Source organism: Lactuca serriola, chromosome 4 (genome assembly GCF_051521515.1).
Source record: "Lactuca serriola cultivar US96UC23 chromosome 4, Lser_US96UC23_V15, whole genome shotgun sequence".
NCBI lineage: Eukaryota > Viridiplantae > Streptophyta > Magnoliopsida > Asterales > Asteraceae > Lactuca > Lactuca serriola.
In genome coordinates this window covers 45,745,418-45,766,157 of record NC_136411.1, presented here as the reverse complement: position 1 = coordinate 45,766,157, position 20,740 = coordinate 45,745,418, and the positions used below count along the sequence as shown (strand labels likewise).

At 35.7% G+C, this 20,740-nt stretch overlaps 1 protein-coding gene across 1 annotated transcript; it reads left to right on the top strand.

The window, feature by feature from the left end:
- Positions 1–14,857: 14,857 nt before the first annotated feature.
- On the top strand, positions 14,858–15,816 carry LOC145101468 (chlorophyll a-b binding protein 3C, chloroplastic-like). The gene has a single exon (XM_079038670.1). The coding sequence runs from the start codon at positions 14,929–14,931 to the stop codon at positions 15,724–15,726; it is 798 nt and encodes a 265-aa protein (XP_078894796.1). The 5' UTR covers positions 14,858–14,928; the 3' UTR covers positions 15,727–15,816.
- The last annotated feature ends 4,924 nt before the right edge of the window (positions 15,817–20,740 follow it).

The window sequence follows — 20,740 nt, the reverse complement described above, 5'->3', positions numbered from 1 at the left end:
AACCAAACCTCAAAAAACCTCTCTTAGTTCAAAAACCGCAAACCTCTCTTAGTTCAAAAACCACTCTTAATTCAAACAATGGATTCGGCTTCCGTTGGTGTTCGAGATTCATCAAACACTCTTACCGTTGTTAGCATCAAAGAAACAAATAGAAATCCGACTATTTTGTGCAACTACGATTTGTGTGTAATGCCGAACGGTATAAAAAAGCGCAATGCAAGAAATGTGGTGCTTTCTTTTAATGAAGATGGGAATTCGACATTGAAAAATCATATGACCAAAAGATGCCCCACGGTGAAATTTGGGTCGGGACATATTCAAACAAGAATGGCGAATGATGCAACATTGTGGAGTTACGATATGGCTAAAGTTCGGGATAGGATGGCGAAGTTCGTGATTCAAGAATGCTTGCCTTTTGACCACTTCAACAACAAACGATTGACTTCACTCATCCAAGATACTCTCCAACCACGATATTGCCATGTGAGTCGTACTTCTATTAGACGCGATTGTATTGAAATGTGGAAACTTGCAAAAAATGAATTGATTTTAGGATTTTAATCTTTAGAAACCGGTGTGAATTTAACTTGTGATGTTTGGACGGCTCCTGACGGTTCACCGGATGCATACCTTTGTGTTACCGCTCATTGGATTAATCCAACTAATTGGGTAATGATAAAGCATACGATTACGTTTGAATTGTTTGAGTACCCGCACACCGGTAGAAATTTATTTAAAATTTTAGATTGTGTGATCAAAACTTATAAACTTGAAGGAAAGATTTTTTCTATATCTTTTGATAATGCTTCAAACAACACCGTCGCGGTTGGACAACTAAAACTAAAATATAAACCAATTTGTGATGGTGTTTTTTTTCATAGTCGATGTGTTGCACATATGATTAATTTGGTTGTGCAAGATGGACTAACTCACATTGAAACTATAAAAGATGGTTTCAAAGACATGCTAAAAGATATTTTTAGTTCTAGTAACGCTCGATATCATAATTATATGCAATTTTGTGTCGATGCGAATGCCCTCTTTTTAGGTCTGAATTGGGAAAATAATACCCGATGGGACTCCACTTGCAAAATGTTTAAATGTGTCTTATGTCAAAAACATACTTTAAAAATGTTACATGACAACCTTGCGGACCGTAATAAGGTTACGGCTTATCCGGAATCAAGTTGGGATACTATCAAACTTGTTACAGACATGCTTGATGTTTTTAAAAAAAGCAACTACTTTTTTATCGGGGGTTTATTATCCTACAAGTTGTTTAGTTTTAAACCAAATTTTTTTAATGTGTGCGAAAATAAATGAGTTTGAAATGAGGAGCACAATGTTTGCTAATATGATGAAACCGATGAAAGCAAAGTTAAAAAAATATTTTCAAGAAATGCCTCCCATTATTACTTGTTCCGCCACTTTGAATCCAACTCTAAATGTTGGGGGGGGGGGGGGGGGTTGAGACTTTAATTGAAAATATTTGTTACGATTTGGGTTTATTGGATGATGACATTGATTATGCATCAAAGGAAGTTTCAAAATTTAACAAAGTTTTTCAAAATTTATTTGAAGTTTATTTAACAAAATATGGTTCAACAAACATTCATGACATGATGCAAAATATGGGGGCATCCGGATCCACTTCTCACTAAAATAACGAAACCATTAGGCTTTATAATACCTTGAGGAATGAAAATTCCAAACGAGCTCGGTCTAACGCGCCAAGTAGCGAGCTCGGAAGGTACATTGGTTCCGATTTCTTGTCTCAAACACTACTAGAAAAAAGGCCTTTTACGACGCTCATTGCGCGTCGTAAAACGCTCAAACGACACGCATGCGCGTCAAGGAAGGCCCTGTCATAACGAGAGACGACGCGCTTTTGCGTGTCGTCTATAGACGACATGCATTTATGACACGCAATGCGTATCATTAAAGCCACTGTCAAGAAAGGCCATGTCATAAATGAAGATGACACACATTTTTGCGTATCATAATTTTTATTTTTTTAAAAAAAAAAAATTATTTATAGATTTACTAATTTTCAAATTAAATTTGCATTTCATGTCTCATAATAGAAAATAAAAATACCATATACAAAAAATACAATCCATTACACAATCAATTTCATTCAATAACATCATGTCATAAAATTGTAATACATTGATATTAAGGGGATCTAATTGTACGTTGTTATTAAGAGGTTTTCCCTATCTATATAACCTAATACTACATTGCTATAAAGGGGCACCTTTTTGTTTCAATAACTCATCATTAAGCTGCCTAAAGAAGCTCTGAAACGTTTCCTAAAACAAAGAATGATTGCTTTATAGTTTAGCCTAACATCATAAAATCATAATTGTTGTGCTGAGAACTGCATCAAGGATAGCCTGGAAACAACACAAAAATCAATATATCTTTTCAAGTATAGATGAATAAATTTCATAAGCAAGTGATATGAGATGATACCTGAAGGGATTTGATAATTCCATTGATCATTTCAATGTAAATTTGTGGTTCATCTTCTCTGGTATTCTCATTTTCTGTCAAAAAAATGTCAAATAGATAAACATCAAACTGGATACATTTTCAAAAGTTGAATATTGATCATAAATATTCATGATATTTTCTACACTACATGTTGTGTAATCTAATCAATATCGTATTAAGATATTTTTAAACTTACCCGACTTGCTAAAATCCAGTATGTGTCTTCTAATTTCTTCAGTTTTAGCACATCCACATTTTAGGGTTTTATGTGGAGATAAACACCAGAGGGAAAGCAGGGGTAGAGAATGATGATCATGTCTTAAAAACATTTCCTACCCAAAGGGAAAGCATCTAAAGACCTATAACTACTTAACATCTCCCATAATCACCCTGCTCTTCCGATTCAGTGCAACTACACTTCATGGTCAGGTTGAGACACTACAAGAAAAATAGCCTTTTATGACGCTCATTGCGCGTCATAAAAGGCTCAGACGACGCGCAAATGCGCGTCAAGGAAGGCCCTATCATAAAGAGAGACGATGCACTTTTGTGCGTCGTCTATAGACGACGCGCATTTACGACGCTTATTTACGACGCGCAATTACGACGTGCGTTTACGACACGCAATGCGTATCAAGGAAGGCCCTGTCATAAAGGAAGACGACACGCATTCGCGTGTCGTAACATTACAACGCGCGTGTTAATGACACGCAATGCATATCAAGAAAGCCCCTGTCAAGAAAGGCCATGTCATAAATGAAGATGACACACATTTTTGCGTATCATAATTTTAAATGTTAAAAAAAATATTATTTATAGATTTACTTATTTTCAAAATAAATTTGTATTTAATGTTTCATAATAGAAAATAAAATATCATATACAAAAAATAGAATCCATTGCATAAATTTAATGTCATACAAATAATCATTCCATAGAAAGATAAAACAAATCAATAGAAGTTGTAACAAAAATTTAAAAACGAATTAGATACAAAAAATACAATTCATTGCCCCTTTGCTTATTCAAGATCAACCTGCAAGTAGCTAACTAATTTGTACAAATTCACCCTTGTTTATAGTCATTTTCTTAAATACTTTACAAACATAATTCATCCATAGTACCTTAACTATAGTTGCAGCCTTGTTTCTTTTTCTGCTGAACTCATCTCTTGCAACCATTGCTCTAAGTCTAGTCTGAATAGATACAACAGCTCCTTGTCAATTATGTGAAAAATACAGCACCTTGTCAACCTGAACTATAACAAATTACCCTTTGCTTACCTTTTCTTATGGCCACCTCCAAAAGTGAGAATTTGATAAAAGATTTAGGTCACACATTCTCTCATCAAGCACTGTATCCAAAAGTGAGAATTTGATAAAAGATTTAAAAAGTGGGAAAATATCAAGAATATAGAGGATAATGCATTAAGAAAAAAAAATTACCTTCATAAAGAGCAAGTTTCAACCTTCTTCCCCAACAATGTTTGAAAGCAAAAAGCTCATATATATATATATATATATATATATATATATATATATATATATAGATATATCGATCTCTGCTAAAAGTAATAAATGTCTCATTAAGCTAGAAATTAAACTAGGATGTTTTAATAAAAGTAATAAATTAAACATACGATCCTATAATGGAAACAAATTAAACTAGGATGTTTTAATAAAAGTAATAAATAAAAGTGCATTGCTATTTCTTGAATTTAGCAAATCATTGTATTTGTATAAGATTAGAAGTTTACCCTCTGTGGTAATTCAAGAGCTGGCCTTGATGAACTTGATGGATTTCCCTACAAAAGACAACAAAAATTCAAAATTATTTGTTATAAATATCTCATTAAGCTAGAAAAAATCGCATGTCAAACGGTAATATTCAGTACCTATTTCAATTCAACCCTACTCAGCCTACTCTCATGTAAAAATAATTTATCAGACCACATATCCAACTCAGAAAACAATATCAAAGTCACAAGACAAAATGGAAAAGAACCACACCAGGGTGTAAACCACATTATGTATAGATTAAACATCTAGAACAACCTTTATCTTGTCGTACCTCCTCTTTTTTAGTAGCAGTAATTTCTGCAACCTCATCTAAACTACTATCAACACGGTCAATCCTTGTAGATAAATGTCTCTTAGTAGCCTAAACAACATAATAAACAACCGAAATTAATAACAAAAAGATAACAAAGTTTTTAAATAACTTACTGCAAGTGATGAGTAAACAGTGTCAATCTATTTAGCTAAAGCATATGTGGCATCAGATAAACTTCATTTTGTAGCAAACATCATATCAGGAAGTTTCCAACCCTGTTAATGATACCATTTCTGTTAGTTGAAGAAAAACTATGTACAAGTTAACTGTAAAAAGTAATAATATTAATATATGAGCTTATATTTACCTTCCACCAAACATATCCGTATCCAACAACAACAACAACAACAATGATAATGACACCATATTTGTTAGCACCTGCATGCGAAAAATAAGATATCAAGTATTAGGGAGTAACAAAAGAAACCAATTTCAACATGAATCATTTCATATTAAACCAGATAATGCACTTCAAATAAAATAAAATAAAAATCAACAAACCTGATGAACCATTAGTGGTCACAATCAGGTCTATTTGACGCCATTAGAAACATTGCTATTATCCCTTTGGATGTATGCATCATTTATAAATATTCAAGTGTGTTTAGTTCTCAGATATTCAAATGTGTTTAGTTCTCAACAGAAAGTAAATCTGAAGATGCATACCTTACCTACTAACCAATTAAGACCACCAGTTTCCATCACTGATATGACTGCCTTCTGATGCCACTGCAATCTTTTTTTTCAGAAAGAGGATCCCTTGAATCAATGAAAGGTTCTATGGAATTATCTAAATCTAATGGCTCCCAATTCTTGTATATTACAAAAAATTCTTTAAGAAATATATGAAAAGCCTTTTGTATTTCTGCCTGCAAATTAAGACAAGTCAATGTTAGGTAATGTATGAAAAAAGTTCAATTTTAATCGAGAAAATGACTTATAAGGGTAAGAAAGTTTCAAAAACGTTCAAAAAAAACCATTGAAGTTTTAGTTGTTCAAAAATACCATTTAACTATAGGCGTCGTACAAAAAATACGAACGAAGTTTATCTTTTGTTCAAATATGACCCGGTGGTAACCGGATCTCCAGGTGAACGGCTGAGTTGGCAAAAGTAATGATTAGTTGGCATATTTAGGTAGTGTGTTGCACATCTACTCAACATTAAATGAAAAATACATATTATAAATCGATTTAGGGCATCAGGTGGGTGGTCATACATCTCCTCTCCTCTTGACAATTGATTTTCTTCTTCTCCCTGTAAATCGTTCAAATCCAGCTCAAATAAATTGATTTGGGGGCATCAGGTGGTCATATGGCTCCACTCCTCTTTAAATCTGTTTATTATTATGCAAGAAAGAGCAAAGGAAGTACAATCGTTAATGAGAAAAATAATGAAATTACTTGCATGGCTATAAGTTCCTGCTTTCTTTCTTTTTGTCTTGAAAGGAATTGACAGAAAAAGAATTTATGTAAACAAGCTAAGAAAGAATTTATGTAAATAAGTTATGAAATGATCTTTTCATTTAAAACAATGTTACCTTGAATCTAAAGGAATCACAACAGAGGGGCAATTTGGTCACAGTTTAAGGAATCACAACAGAGGGGCTGTTACAATTGAGTGTAGGGGCTGTTTTGGAGGGTTTTGAGTGCAGTTCGAGTTTTGATGCTGTTACAATGGAATGCCATTTAGATTCTTTATTAACCTCTTTCTGTTGGTTGATAAAGTTTGCTGCTAAAAATGACAAAGTTTAGTCCCTGCAATTGAAGATTTGCTGCTGGAAATGCCAGTATTATTTACTGTTACCTTGAATCTTTGTAGACTTTTAGTTATTTTTTGACTATTTATAGCAGCAAAATGTAACAAATTTGACATATTTTCAGCAGTAAATAGTCTTAAAAGCAATAAAATTGTCAAAATGGCATTCAATTTTAAGCTGAATCATAATTCAGATGGGGTCAAACCTGTTAAATAGTATATACGGGCATTTTAGTCAAAAACTATTACATCATTAATTTTTTACCAAAAAAAGAGTATATAAGGGCATTTCGGACAAAATCTCTTAAAATCATTATTTTTTTTATCAAAAATACAGTATGGGTTGTATATTTTACAAAACAAACCATTATTTCATTATATATGATTATTTAGAGAATATTAATATAGTTATATGTACTTTTGTTGCCCAAATTACTTCAGCACCACTTTGCAAAGTACACTAACGAGAATTATGTAAATGTTTGTGGATTAGTTGCACACAACAACAAACGGATTTTTTATATTTTACAAAACAAAGCATTATTTCATTATAGCTTTAAAAAATTGTCAATTTGTGACACTGCAATTCAAATTTTGGTCATTTTAGAGAGTTGGCCCACTTCTTTTCTTATTAGTTGATTTGTAGTGAGAAATTGGTATTAGCTTTTGTATAGAAGTGTCATATTTTTCTAGGACAGGGGGTGTTTTTAGTAATAAAAAATATGTATACAGGGGCAGTTTGGTCACAATCAAGGGCAAATTCGTCTTTGTGCACGAGCATGTAAATGGTCTTGGATACTAACAGTTTCTAAACAACACCTTAATTGACTGGTAAAATCAGTCAATTGTAACAAAAAAAACTATATACAGGGGCAATTTGGTCATAAAAAAGACGTATGTGTGATTAGCCCAAAGCAGGAGCAGATTCGTCAACTGTTAAAATCAGTCAATTTAAACAAAAATAATTGTATATAGGAGCAGAAACTAACCCTAGAGAGGGTTCTGTGTTGACTCCCTCCTGATTTTGAGAAAGAACGCTGAGAAAATGGATCTTCCCTTGCAATTAATCCACGTAAGACTAAAAAAGGATGCCATGTCATTTATAATTTCAGTTTTTAAAATGATCAGGTAATTTTTTTTGACCGACAGATGCAGGTTACCAACCTGTTAGATTTGACAAAATGGTAAACTTGGTTGGTGTTTTTTATACAAACAATACTTTGATAGTCTTTTTTAAAAGTTTTTAAAACTTTCTTACCCATATAAGTTATTTTCCCATTTTAATCCATAAATAGTTTATGCTTTGATATCACAATACCTTTTCAGAGACACTTTGATATCTCTCCCATAGTGCTGATAAACTTGCCTCATCACCAATATCACTGAACAAAAAACAAAACTAGAAGTCTTAAAAAATCTGCACGTATTCAAGAATTATAAGAAAAAGAAAAAAAAAAACAAGCAAACTAGACTGATCAGGTCTTTGTTGTTAGATATCAACTATGAGAGAGCAGCACATGGATAGCAAGTGGTGAGCGAAAAAGATAAATAAATTCTTACATGTATTCATAACAGGGGTTACCTTGAACGAAAGTTAGTAATTACATCTCATTAAATGCTTCAGTTTTCTTTGTTAGCCCTAAATATCATCGAAGATCTGAATGAAATCGAATTATAAAGGTTCTCATTTAATGCTTCAGTTTTCTTTATTTAGCATTTGCATCTCCAACAAAAGTTAGTAATTACATCTCATTAAATGCTTTAGTTTTGTTTAATCTAAGATTTTTGTTTTAGATGTACTTTTATGAACGTACAAAACATCAAACATTCTAACATGATTTCTAATTTCCTACAAATCCATATAATAACATAATATGTGCTAGGAAATCGAAGCCACCAAAGTGAAATTGATTTTGTCTCGATATGAGATGAAAAGGGGAGAGGTCTAAGGAAATGAGAAACAAAAAAATAGAGGTTTACTTACTGCAAAAAATTAGTTGTTCTTAAGAAAAAAGCCCTAACTTCAGAAAAGAAGATTAAGATGAAGATGTAGGTTGAATTAAAACCCCTAGAAATTTCAATAGAGAATCAGGTGAGATGTAGAAGAGAAGAGAGATGACTGAAATTCGAAGTTGTAGATTCGAATTTCAATATATAATCCCTTCAATTTAGGGTTCAAACATGTAGCGAATGAAGTTGTTGCCTCATTCATATCATCCTCCTCCGTTCCCATGGAAGCCACAGAAACGTCCGGAGAGAAATAAGTGTGTAACCGTGCTTTAGTTGGGCAGAAACTGAAGGCGGTTGATGAAGAGATGATTACCGTGGGGAAGGTGTTACGGGTGTAGGAAATCAAGAGACAAGTCTTCCCGGCAGCGCCATCACCGACTGTGATGCACTTTATAAATCTAGAAGCGCTCATATTTCTTCAATTGAGCCTCGGATCTTCTCTTCGCTCAGAAGACCTGATCACGGATTAACACATCAGGTCAAGAAATCCCGTTTGTTCTCTTTTCTTCTTCTTCTTTTTCTTCTATCTTCTATTTTTCCTCTTCCGATCACTCTTGAAAAATTCACGGTTGTTTAGCTACAAACAAGAAGAGGCGCGGGGGTTTTAAAAGAAAATCCCTAAATTTAATAGTAAATATGCATCCAATCGGACAAATAAACAGTTTGAGAGTAGAAATATATATTAGGCAAAATTCGATTACCTGTTGCGGACTAACTCAAACCCTTAACCTTAAACATGATGTGAAGCAATTGATCCATTATCTTCTTCGTCTTGGTCAATTCCTTGGGCTCACATAATCGGACGATGGTGGTAAATGAAGCATTCTTCGAGAAGGAAGGTGCATCGCCGTAGTTTGAGGCTAGAAGAGGAAATGAGGATCGGAGGTAGTGGATGTGGATGAGGGGTGGAGACGAGGGAGAAAAAGGTGGGGGTTTAAAAAATTTGGGGATTTCATTTTCCCTCCGAGACGCGTGTTTCTTAAAAAATATATATATAAAACGACATTCACAGACGACGCACAAGTGCCTTCCGTGTTTTTAATATTTTTACATGAGACACTAATTTAAGGGCACTCAGTCATGCGCGACCTAAATCCTTAAATTTTTTTAAGAGATCACACTTTTTTAATGTCGCTCTCTAATGCGTAACATAAATCAAAGAGCGTCGTGTTTTGCGCGTAGTAAAAGGGTATTTTTCTTGTAGTGAGATTGATGATCATGTCTTATAGGAAGATCATAATTAACCACCAAATTAACCTGATAAAAAAAAGGGGGGAATATAATTATATAACACAAAAGATAAAAGATAAAAGCAGGGGTATAAATGTAAACCTGTGCTTGATCATACCCACGATCAAGTTTATTAACTGATAAGATCCTAAGATATATAATGAGATTGTCATTTGATGATTTTCACCAAACAGAAAAGAAAAATAAACACTTACATTCTTCATTAGAGCGGTGAATGCATTCTTTGGTAGGCCAAAACCAATTGCTGTCATTTCAGCAACAACATGAGGAAATTGAATTTTGAATTACATCTTGTAACATTCAACAAATTATGATGCAAAGTCTATAATGTATTATATATAATATAAATGATAAAATTTTATATAAAAAATGATAATAAACAGTAAGATAAATAAAATCTAACTTAGCATGGAAATAGAAGCAACTTGAGAAGTTCTGATATCAAATACTCAGTCCCTTCATCATCAATTACCAACACCACAGTTTCTGCAGCCTTCTTTGCAAGATTTTGGACCTCCTATATTACAAATAAAAGCCAACTTAGCATGGAAATAGAAGCAACTTTATCAAGATCACTATGGGAATGTGAATGTCACAACCTATAAGAATATAGTCAAACCTGCTGGAGTGTTGTCTGCCATGCAGACTGAACTTGCGGATGCGTATCAGTTAGCACCTAAAATTAGAAATTTGATTATATTAACTAATAAAGATGTAAGCTAACATTGTATTTTTGTCCAAAGTACCTCAGTCAACTTTGGGACAATTTTTTGGCTACATGAAAGGAAAGTAGTGTTTATAAGCATATTATAATATAATTTAAAAGAATATGGGAGAAATTAAATATCACAAAATAAATTGAAAATGTGTTTAGAATGTTTACCTGACCATGCAATTGCAGAACCAACTGTGAGTTGTCTAAGGGTTTTATAAAACGAATCATATTGGTCTACTATTACAGTCCAACAAGGAAAAAGAGGTCCTTACTCTAAACACACACTTTTTCTACATACCAAATCCAACTTGAATTTGACAGTGAAAATTCACTCTCAACAAATGTAGAAGCATCACCAACACTTTTCTGAGCCACAACCTTTTATCCATATTCAACATAACCAATAGATATAAAAAATTAGATCATGTTTCAGCTCCTGTGAAGTTAAATACACAAGAAAACATAGATTTAATTTTACCTTTGTTGTGTTGAAAATTACGTTCTTACAATCTGGAAGAATGCTCACAGACCATAAGTATTTCTGCAAGAGTAAAATATGATCCTATTTCCTGAATTATAGAAAGGAAAACTACAAAGCACCCATTTAGAAGTGGTGAATTGCTCATAGTCACAGTTTTTAACAGACCAACTATTTTGACCATAATGAGGATCCAGTGATAGTTTTAAATAATTAGTGGCCTATATCATTTTAACAGAGGTTCTTGCTGAACTATTTTGACCATAACGTACACAACGATAAGAATATTAAGCATGACAATTGCTCCCAAAGCTATTCCCACCAGCTCACCAACCTATGGTGAAATAAAAATCAGGGCTTAGGCTATGCTGATTTTACATTTGAAGATTTTTTTGCAGTAAGTGATTCTTTCATATTAATTCCTTCTTCTCTAATGATTAATAAATAAATATCTTTAATAAAAATAATCTCTGTCTAGACCATTATACCCTTGAATTGTATTCACACGATTTTACATTATTTTGTTGTTATTGATAAGTATCAAAAGATATTAGACTAATAATTAAAACATATTTGACCATTTGTGCCCCTATGTACACCGGCACCTACCACCAGTTTAATTTAACCATATTTAGTTTTAGGGGATTAATTAATTAATTAATTAGAGGTGTTATTAATTACATGCTTGGATCTTCACTACAAACCGAAAGGGCATTATGGTCACATAAAACTCAGCAATCCCCTGCTGATGGTGGGCTGAATTCATAATCCGAGTATAGATAAACTAATTACCCAAAGATGGTATTCCTTATCTTCACTACAAAGCAATGTTTTTTGTTCTATCAATAGAGAATTATATGTCCATTAATTTAATCATGTAGACTAGATAAACTAATTACCCAAAGATTGTATTCCTTATCTACAGATGACAAAAAAATCATTCAAAGATGGTATTTTTCCAGATTAATTATTCAATTTTCCGATAAATTCAAAATCCGAGTATGGAACATAGCAAATTCCAGCATAGTTGTTGCATAATTGAAGGAAAATCAGGATGAATACCAATCTGAACAAACAACCATATGAAATCTAACCTATTTACTCATCACAATTGAATCAGTTATGAAACCGACCACATACCATTGTGACTTTTATTCCTAACATTGCAACTCTAGAAAAACAGCCTTTTATGTGGTCGGTTTCATAACTGATTCAATTTTGTCTTGATGAGAAAAATTAAAGGTAGAATGCTATATTTGGGTAAGTGTTGTAACTGAATTTTACTTTGTTTTGTTGGCTAAATAGGGGTTCCTTTCATTTTCACATCCCAGATTAGGACTAAAAAGTGCATCTTTTCATATTCAAAAGAAGAGAATTGCAATAAAGGCCTCATTATCTTCTGATTCTGTTGGATCTGATGCGCCAATTGCCCCACTTGAGCTGGAATCCCCAATCGGATAGTTCCTGTCACAAATTCTCATCAGCCACCCTCACCTCGTTCCTGCAGCAGTTGAACAACATCTTGAAATTGGAGATATATATACCTACCTACGGTAGCACCAATTTTCCATGAACTGGAAAGGTAACTCAACAGCATCCCACTCTATGCCACGAATACCAACAACAAGCCCTTCATCTTGTCTTGTTAGCGTGTGCTGAAGAAATGCATGACCAAAATCATGGAACACAGTCTCCACCTAAATTAATAACAAAAAATATATGCCCAAACTCAAATGGATTACTCTGTGACAACTTTAACAGAGATTTGCTGGCGGGAAGATGATATCGAAGCACCTTTTGAACGCCCAATTGACCCTGTTGACTCTCCCGATAGCTGGCTTTCAGAAAGCAGTTCCTCCATATGTATGCGATAATTCATCAAGATATAGCAGGAGAGAGAGAGAGAGAGAGAGAGAGAGAGAAAGAGAGAGATGTTTATATGATATTTGTAAAGTGTAAGATTGAAAACTTACGGTTAAAAGGAGGGATGATTGCTGAAGCGATGACGTATGTGATTTCTCTTGACTCATCAACCAGATGGCGTATCTGATTTCTCTAGTGATGATTAACGAATTGATTTCGACAATGTTCTGATTCCTTCAATTTAAGAGGGCGTGTGAATATCAACTGCTAGGCTCGAGACTCCTCACTTTTTGCCAACTGGTGTGGGAGAAAGGAGAAGTAGCCATGGTTCTCTGATTGAGAGATCTAGCGTTTTTAATTGAGAGAAATAGTGAGAGGGCAAAGAGTAGGTGGAGACATCGGTAGGAGACCTTTTGCTGGTGGGAGATCAGAGATTTGGTGATGGTGCGAGTTTGTTATGGGAGAAAAGAGGAGCGATGAGTATATTAGGGTTTTTTTGGGTATTTTGAGTAAGGGAGAGAAGAACGGTGGAAAGAAGGTAGGAACATGGCGGGCCTTTCAAACTTTTTGGAATTTCGTTTTCCCCAAAAAATGTGACCCGCGTTTCATTTAAAAAATATAAAGCAACATACTTAGTGGACGCGCGTTTTATGTTATGTGCCCTCCGTGTTTTTTTTTTAATGTAACACTTATTTTAGGGCGCGCAAAAATGCGTACCCTAAATCCTTCTAATTTTTGGAGAGCCGACATTATTTTTAGGGCACACACTATTGTGTATCATAAAACAGCGTGTGTCGTTGTTCGCGCGTCGTAAAAGGCTATTTTTCTAGTAGTGAAATGAGTATTCAAGAGTTTGAAAATTTTGATATTTTGGTTTGGTGGAAAGGAAAGGAAACCTAATTTCCAATTCTAGCCGCTATGGCCCGTGATCTACTAAGCTCCCAAGCTTCTATGGTAGCTTCGGAATCGGCTTTTTCTGTTAGTGGCAGGGTAATATCACCAAGAAGAACAAAACTAACCCATTTGTCGGTGGAAGTGTGCATTTGCTTGAAATACTACCTTGATGGCGTGGAAAGGATACAAGACATTGAAGCACTAGAAGGCACATCGTTGCATGTCGAAGTACGAGTACATGAGGAAGAAGTAGCGATGGGAATGTCGGTGTCACTCACCCTAGAAGAGATCGAGTATGAGAGAGAATTACGCAACGACATGGCGGATGACGAATAAATACAATGACTACGGACTTGGAATGAAGACTACGACGACATCAATGTTTTATATTTGAAGATGTATTAGTTTGACAATTTGGATGTTTTGTGTTTTTATGTTTGAAGTTGTATTATGTATTTCCAATATAAAAAACAAAAAAAATGAAAAAAAAAAAAAAAAGTTGAAAATTGCTCCAAAAAATGTGTTGATTCAAGTTGAACAATTTTGTGCATACATTATGTTTTTGTATATATACACAAACATCAAATCTAAAACGAAAAAAAAAAAATTTAATACATCAAAAGATTAAACAAGAAATAAAAAATAATAATAATAAAAACCTTTTGGCATATATATGGACGTGTGTATTTGTGTATTACCAAAAAAAAAAAAAAGGCTTATGCATTCCCAATTCATTCCACCCCCATTTCCAAAAAACCTAGTGTGAAACTTTTTTTTTAAACACAATAAAAGCAATAGAATAAAAAAAATTCCTATTTTTCAGTTATTAACCTAAAAAGAAAATAAAAATTGAAAAAAACCTTTTTTCCGTCAAACCGGTTTTGAACCCTTTTTGAACCGGTTTTTTTTAACGAGTTTACATACGTTTGAATTATTTTGAAGCTGGACCGGTTTGGAACCAAACTGGTTTTGACTAAGTTTACTAGAACCGAACCGGATTTCTGAAGCGGTCCGGTTCAAAAAAAAAACCGGTTTGTACATGCTAGCTAGTGGCTGAGATTTCTAGCCATTATATTCGCTTAATAAGACAGAGCCATGAATATCGCTACCCCTTCAAATATCTCATGTGGGCCAGAGAACTCGAATAGTGGAACCACGCAGATTATGGACCCACTGATAGAACTAAAATCTTGGTAGCCAATCAAAATGAAGTTAAAAATTGCATCAAGATAAACATTTATCAACTACTTGGCCCAAAAACCACCCTATAAATCTATGTTCCAGATCCACACATCTTCATCACTCATAATACTATCATATCATCAAAACATCTTCAAAACAAATCTCACAAAAATGGCAGCTTCCACCATGGCACTATCCTCTTCTTTCGTCGGACAGGCGGTGAAAGTAGCACCATCTGGTTCTGAAATCACCGGAAATGGAAGGGTTTCCATGAGGAAGACAGCAGTCAAGAAAGTCGCACCATCAGGAAGTCCATGGTACGGCCCCGACCGTGTTAAGTACCTTGGCCCATTCTCCGGCGAAGCCCCATCTTACCTGACCGGTGAGTTCCCCGGTGACTATGGTTGGGACACTGCTGGGCTCTCTGCTGATCCTGAAACATTCGCCAAGAACCGTGAGCTTGAGGTCATCCACAGCAGATGGGCCATGCTCGGAGCTCTTGGGTGCGTCTTCCCCGAACTCTTGGCGCGTAATGGTGTCAAGTTTGGTGAGGCTGTATGGTTCAAGGCTGGATCCCAGATCTTTAGTGAGGGTGGTCTTGACTACTTGGGGAACCCAAGTTTGATCCATGCACAAAGCATTTTAGCCATCTGGGCTACCCAAGTGATCTTGATGGGTGCAGTTGAAGGTTACAGAATTGCTGGTGGACCTCTTGGTGAGGTAGTTGACCCACTTTACCCTGGTGGTAGCTTCGACCCATTGGGTCTGGCTGATGACCCAGAGGCATTTGCTGAGCTGAAAGTGAAGGAGCTCAAGAACGGTAGACTAGCCATGTTCTCTATGTTTGGCTTCTTTGTTCAAGCCATTGTTACCGGAAAGGGACCATTGGAGAACCTCGCTGACCACCTTGCTGACCCTGTTGCAAACAATGCATGGTCATATGCTACAAACTTTGTACCCGGAAAGTGAGTTTTGTGAATTCGAGTGCGAGATAATATTTGATTGATGTCGAACTGTTGTGAATTAATTTAGTATAATATATGGTTTAATTTTGGGCAATTTGGTGTTAATTTAGTTTTCCTTTTGTTAAATGTGGGAAAAGCCTCATCAATTTGAGACATATACTACAGAATATATTTATACAATATAAAGTTACAATTGGTCCCTACACTATACATAATATATATAAACTAATATAAACTAAGGCACCCTCTAGTTAGAGCATGAGATTTACAAATATTTAAACCGGTGAAGACCCTTTGTAAATATATCTGCAAATTAGTGAGTCGACGGCACGAGCAATACGTTCGTGTTTTAATGGTTCAGAAGATAAATACATGGCACTCACATTTAGTAAAACATAAATGTTGCTTTAGATAACGTACAAGATTACTCAAGAAGGAGATTACAAAGCCAAGCAGCTTTAGCAACCATATTAGCCATCCCACAATACTCATCCTCAGCTGAGGAGTGAGAAACAACATGTTGACGTTTAGAGGACCAAAAGACGAGATTATTGCCAAGATAAACACAAAACCCAGAAGTAGACCAACGAGTATGAGGACACTCGGTCCAGTTTGCATCATAATAGGAGACCAAGTGATCAATGGAGGAAGGTCGAATAAACATATCATGAGAAAGAGTACCCTGAAGATAGTGAAGGATACGTTTAAGAGCAAGAAGATGAGGTTCACGCAAACATGAAGAGAGATCTGTACAACATATGCAATGTCAGGACGAGTGAAAGTAAGATATTGTAAGGCACCAACAAGACTCCTGTAGAGAGTGGGATCAGAGACAGGAGAGCCGTGAGGAGAAAGTTTAGATTTAGTGTCAGATAGGGTACTGCACGGATTGCAAGAAGACATGTCAGCACGAGCTAAGATGTCATTAAAGGAAGCCTGAGATAAAATTAGACTCTCCTCAGATCGAAAAGCATCGATGCCAATGAATAAGGAAATAGGACCCAATTTGGACATGGAAAACTCAGACGAGAGACATGAGATAATGTGAGTGATGAGAGTGGAGAAGGAGGAGGAGGTGAGGATGATATCATCAACATAAAAATGAAAGAAGATATGGTCGAAACCAGAGTGATAAGTAAATAAGGAACAATCAGACCGACTTCTAGTAAAACCGAGAGAGGTGATGAAAACAGCAAAGCGTTGGTACCTGGCTTGGGAGTCTATTTGAGACCATAAAGAGCTTTGAGAAGTCGGCATACATGATTAGGAAGGGAGGGATGGACATACCCATGAGGTTGTTTCATGTAAACTTCCTCAGATAGGTAACCATGTAGGAAACCATTTTTGATATCTAGTTGATGAATTGGCTAATGCTTGGACATCGCAATAATTAGAACAGTACAAATCGTATCAGGTTTGACAACAGAACTGAAGGTATCATCAAAGTCAAGACCAGGAAGCTGAGAGAATCCCTAAGCAACAAGGCAACCTTTATAGCGATCTAGGTTACCTTTTCTGTCAAACTTATGACAATAAAGCCAGCGACAACCAACAATTTTGGCATGGAGAAAGGGGAACAAGTTCCCATTTGTGATTGGAGTGAAGAGCCTGCATTTCAGAGTCCATGGAAAAATCCAGTTAGGATCACATAGAGCTTGAGATATAGAGCGAGGGATAGGGGAGACATCAGAAGTGGCAAATAGATTAAAAATCTACTTAGGCCTGAGAAAGCCAGTGCGAGAGCAAGTGACCATGGGATGGGTAGGAGGAGGGGGTAGGAATAGTATTAGGAAAGGAGGAGGAGGCAGTGGGTTGAGGGGAACTACTATCAGAAAGAGCGGGAGAAGATTCACTGGGAGAGCGCTCAGTGATGCGAAGAGTAGTGCATACTGTAAGGAGGGGAGGTATATCCTCGGAAAGGAAAGGATCATAGTAATTGGTTGAGCGTTTATCATGAAAGGTAGAGAAATGGAAGTGATCGTCAAAGATGACATGACGAGAGATAATTACTCGTTGGGAGATGAGATTAAGGCAACAAAAGCCACAATGATTAGAGGAGGGATTGAGGTCTACACATGAAGAAGACCTATAAGAGATCTTATGGGGAGTCGTGGATGAGAGATTTGGGTAGCAAAGGCACCCAAATACTCAAAGGTGATCATAGGAGGGAAAAAACACCAAAGAGAAGCTCAAAGGGTGTTTGAAACGCAAGAGTGGAGGTGGGAAGGAGATTAAGGGTATGAACAGTAATGAGGAGAGCTTCAACCCAAAATGTTGGAGGCAGGGAGGCTTGAAACAGGTAAGTTCGAAGGATGTTATTAATGGTTCGTATGACTCTTTCAACCTTATCGTTCTGTTGGGACGTATACGGACAAGAGAAGCCAATTTTGATTTCCTTATGGGCACAGAAAGTGAGAACAGATTTGTTATTGAATTCACAACCATTATCACATTGAAAAATTTTGATGTCAGGTTTAAATTGAGTTTGGACACATCCATGGAAGTTAGATAAAACATCAAAAATATCAGATTTTTCACGAAGATGGAAAACCCATAAGAAATGAGTAAAATCATCCAAAAAATATAATATTTAAAACAACTTAGACTAGCAATAAGAGATATCCATAAATCTAAATGCACCAATTCAAACATACTAGTAGTTTTAATTATAGACGAAGAGAAGGGTAAACGACAATGCATCCCAAGCTAATAAGCATGATAGATGGGTAGTTTAGTAGTAGTATGGGAAATAAACTTGCAAGAATGTAAAAAATTCAAAATAGATGAGCCAAGGTAACCAAGACGCATATGCCAAGTTGGGAGAGAAACAACAACACAACTAGTGTTAGAAAAAGAAGGAGTTGGCATGGGGATAACGGGACAATGATCACTGCCATTATCACATCTTTAAATAAACGCACATGTTTTAAAATCCTTCACAGTGAAACCAAAAGGGTCAAAAGTTACAGAGACCAAGTTATCAACAGTGAACTGACATACATAAATGAGATTTTTAACAATTTTATTTGAGACAAGTATGCTATTTAGAGCTAAACAGTTGTGTGAATGTGGAAAAAAAATTTGACCAGTCTGAGTAATATGAAGTATAGCACCTTTAGCAACTATTAGAGATCTAGAATTACGTAGTGATAGGCAAGGCATGTTAACTGATTTGAAGGACATGTGATAGCTAGCACCGGAGTCCACGTAAACGTTGTTGTCGAGAGGCGGCTGAAGAGACATGGATTGAAAGGCAGAGGCGATATCGATGAATTGTTAAGGAGTAGTCTGAACGTGACAACCAAAAGTAGATCCACCAAAAAATTGATGTTGAGAAAAGTGACCGTGAGGCACCTGACTTGGTTGTTGAGAAACAAGTCTGAGGGGTGTAGTTGATGATGAAGACCCAACAACATGAGTCAGATGCTGATGAAAAGTGAAATGTTGAGAAGAGGGTTGCGGAGGCACTGACAGTTGTCACGTGGGCTGCTGATTCGGCGAGAATGGAACCTCCAGATAGGAGCTGTAAGACAGTAGGATTAAGTGCGAAGCAGCTGGGATAGCAGCAACGTAACCAGAGGCAGCACGCGGAGGTGGCAACAGAGCATTTCCAAGAATTCTAATAAATTGCGGTTGCGAATCAAAATGATTTCCATGTGCATTGTTTTTCAATTTTTCGGGAATTGTTCCAGTTTTTCGACCATCGGTATTTGGATTTCCCAAATTGTTGGAAGAGGAAAATAGAGCCACACTATGAGACATGGATGAATTTGTGAAGGAATCTTAAGCCGTTTCTCGAGACTCATGAAGTAAAAGCATATTCTTGGCCTCAAGGAAAGAGTGAAAAGGCTTCATGTTGGTGATGACATCCGTAATACTATGGTATGAGATGGTAATTGTCTCAAGATTGGCATTACTAGCTCAATTTCGATGATGGTGGAACCAACATCTTTGAGATCATTGGCACGGTTCTTGAGAATGTGATAAAATTCGGTAATGGAGCTTGAACCCTTCTTCGTATTGCGAAATTAATCCTATAATTGCAACATTCGAGATATTTTGTTGTTTCGAAAAATTCATCTAATTTTTTCGAAAGATTTGTGGTGGTGTAATCATCGCTCGAGATGAATTGAAGAAACTCGGGATCATAATACTATAAAAATAAGAATTGATGCCTTGCATCAACCGAATATCATTCCTCATCATCTCTGGTTGGAACCGATTTCTATGAAATATTACCATAGGACAATGTGCCTCGACACATGTTTGAAAAAATCTGATTCCATAGTTTACAGTTTGGCTCATCAACATTTAATTTGAAACTAAAATGATTGTAAACGTTGGTGAGAGTACAAACGAGACTTAACTTCATGGGAGTGGTGGTAGAGGATGAACCAGGAGTGGTCATGGAGGCAATACCTTAAGGAGCAAGAAACGCACACAATAATGATGAGGGCAAAATTATGTGATCACAGCAGGAGATTGTAAAATATTGTTGGAAACATAAAAGAATCAACCACAGCCATATTTTAGGAAGACCCTAATGCACGGAGGAGAGCACGTCGAGAAAAATTAAGAAGCAGTCGACAATTATAGTGGCATGTAAGAGCAGCGACAACGTGATTAATGGCCAGAAAAAAAATGTGAGGCGGTAAAAGGTTTGATCCATACGTATGATTAAAGAGGGTAGAAACCGTAGCTTGATACCATATTAAAGTGGGAAAAAACTCATCATTTGGAGGCGTATATTGCAGAATATATTTATACAATACATTGTTAAAATTGTGTCCCTACACTATACATAATATATAAAATTGATATAGATAACACCTTTCTACATATAAGTGACACTAAGTATGGTGGAAGCGTAGTACTGAGCAGGAACACAATGTCATGTCTCGTTCTACCAACGTCCACCATGATGTCATCTCGGACTTTTACCAATGTAACATCATGAATGTAAGCAATCTAACAACATCGTGAATGTTATCAATCTCATTTTACAGTCTAGTGATGTA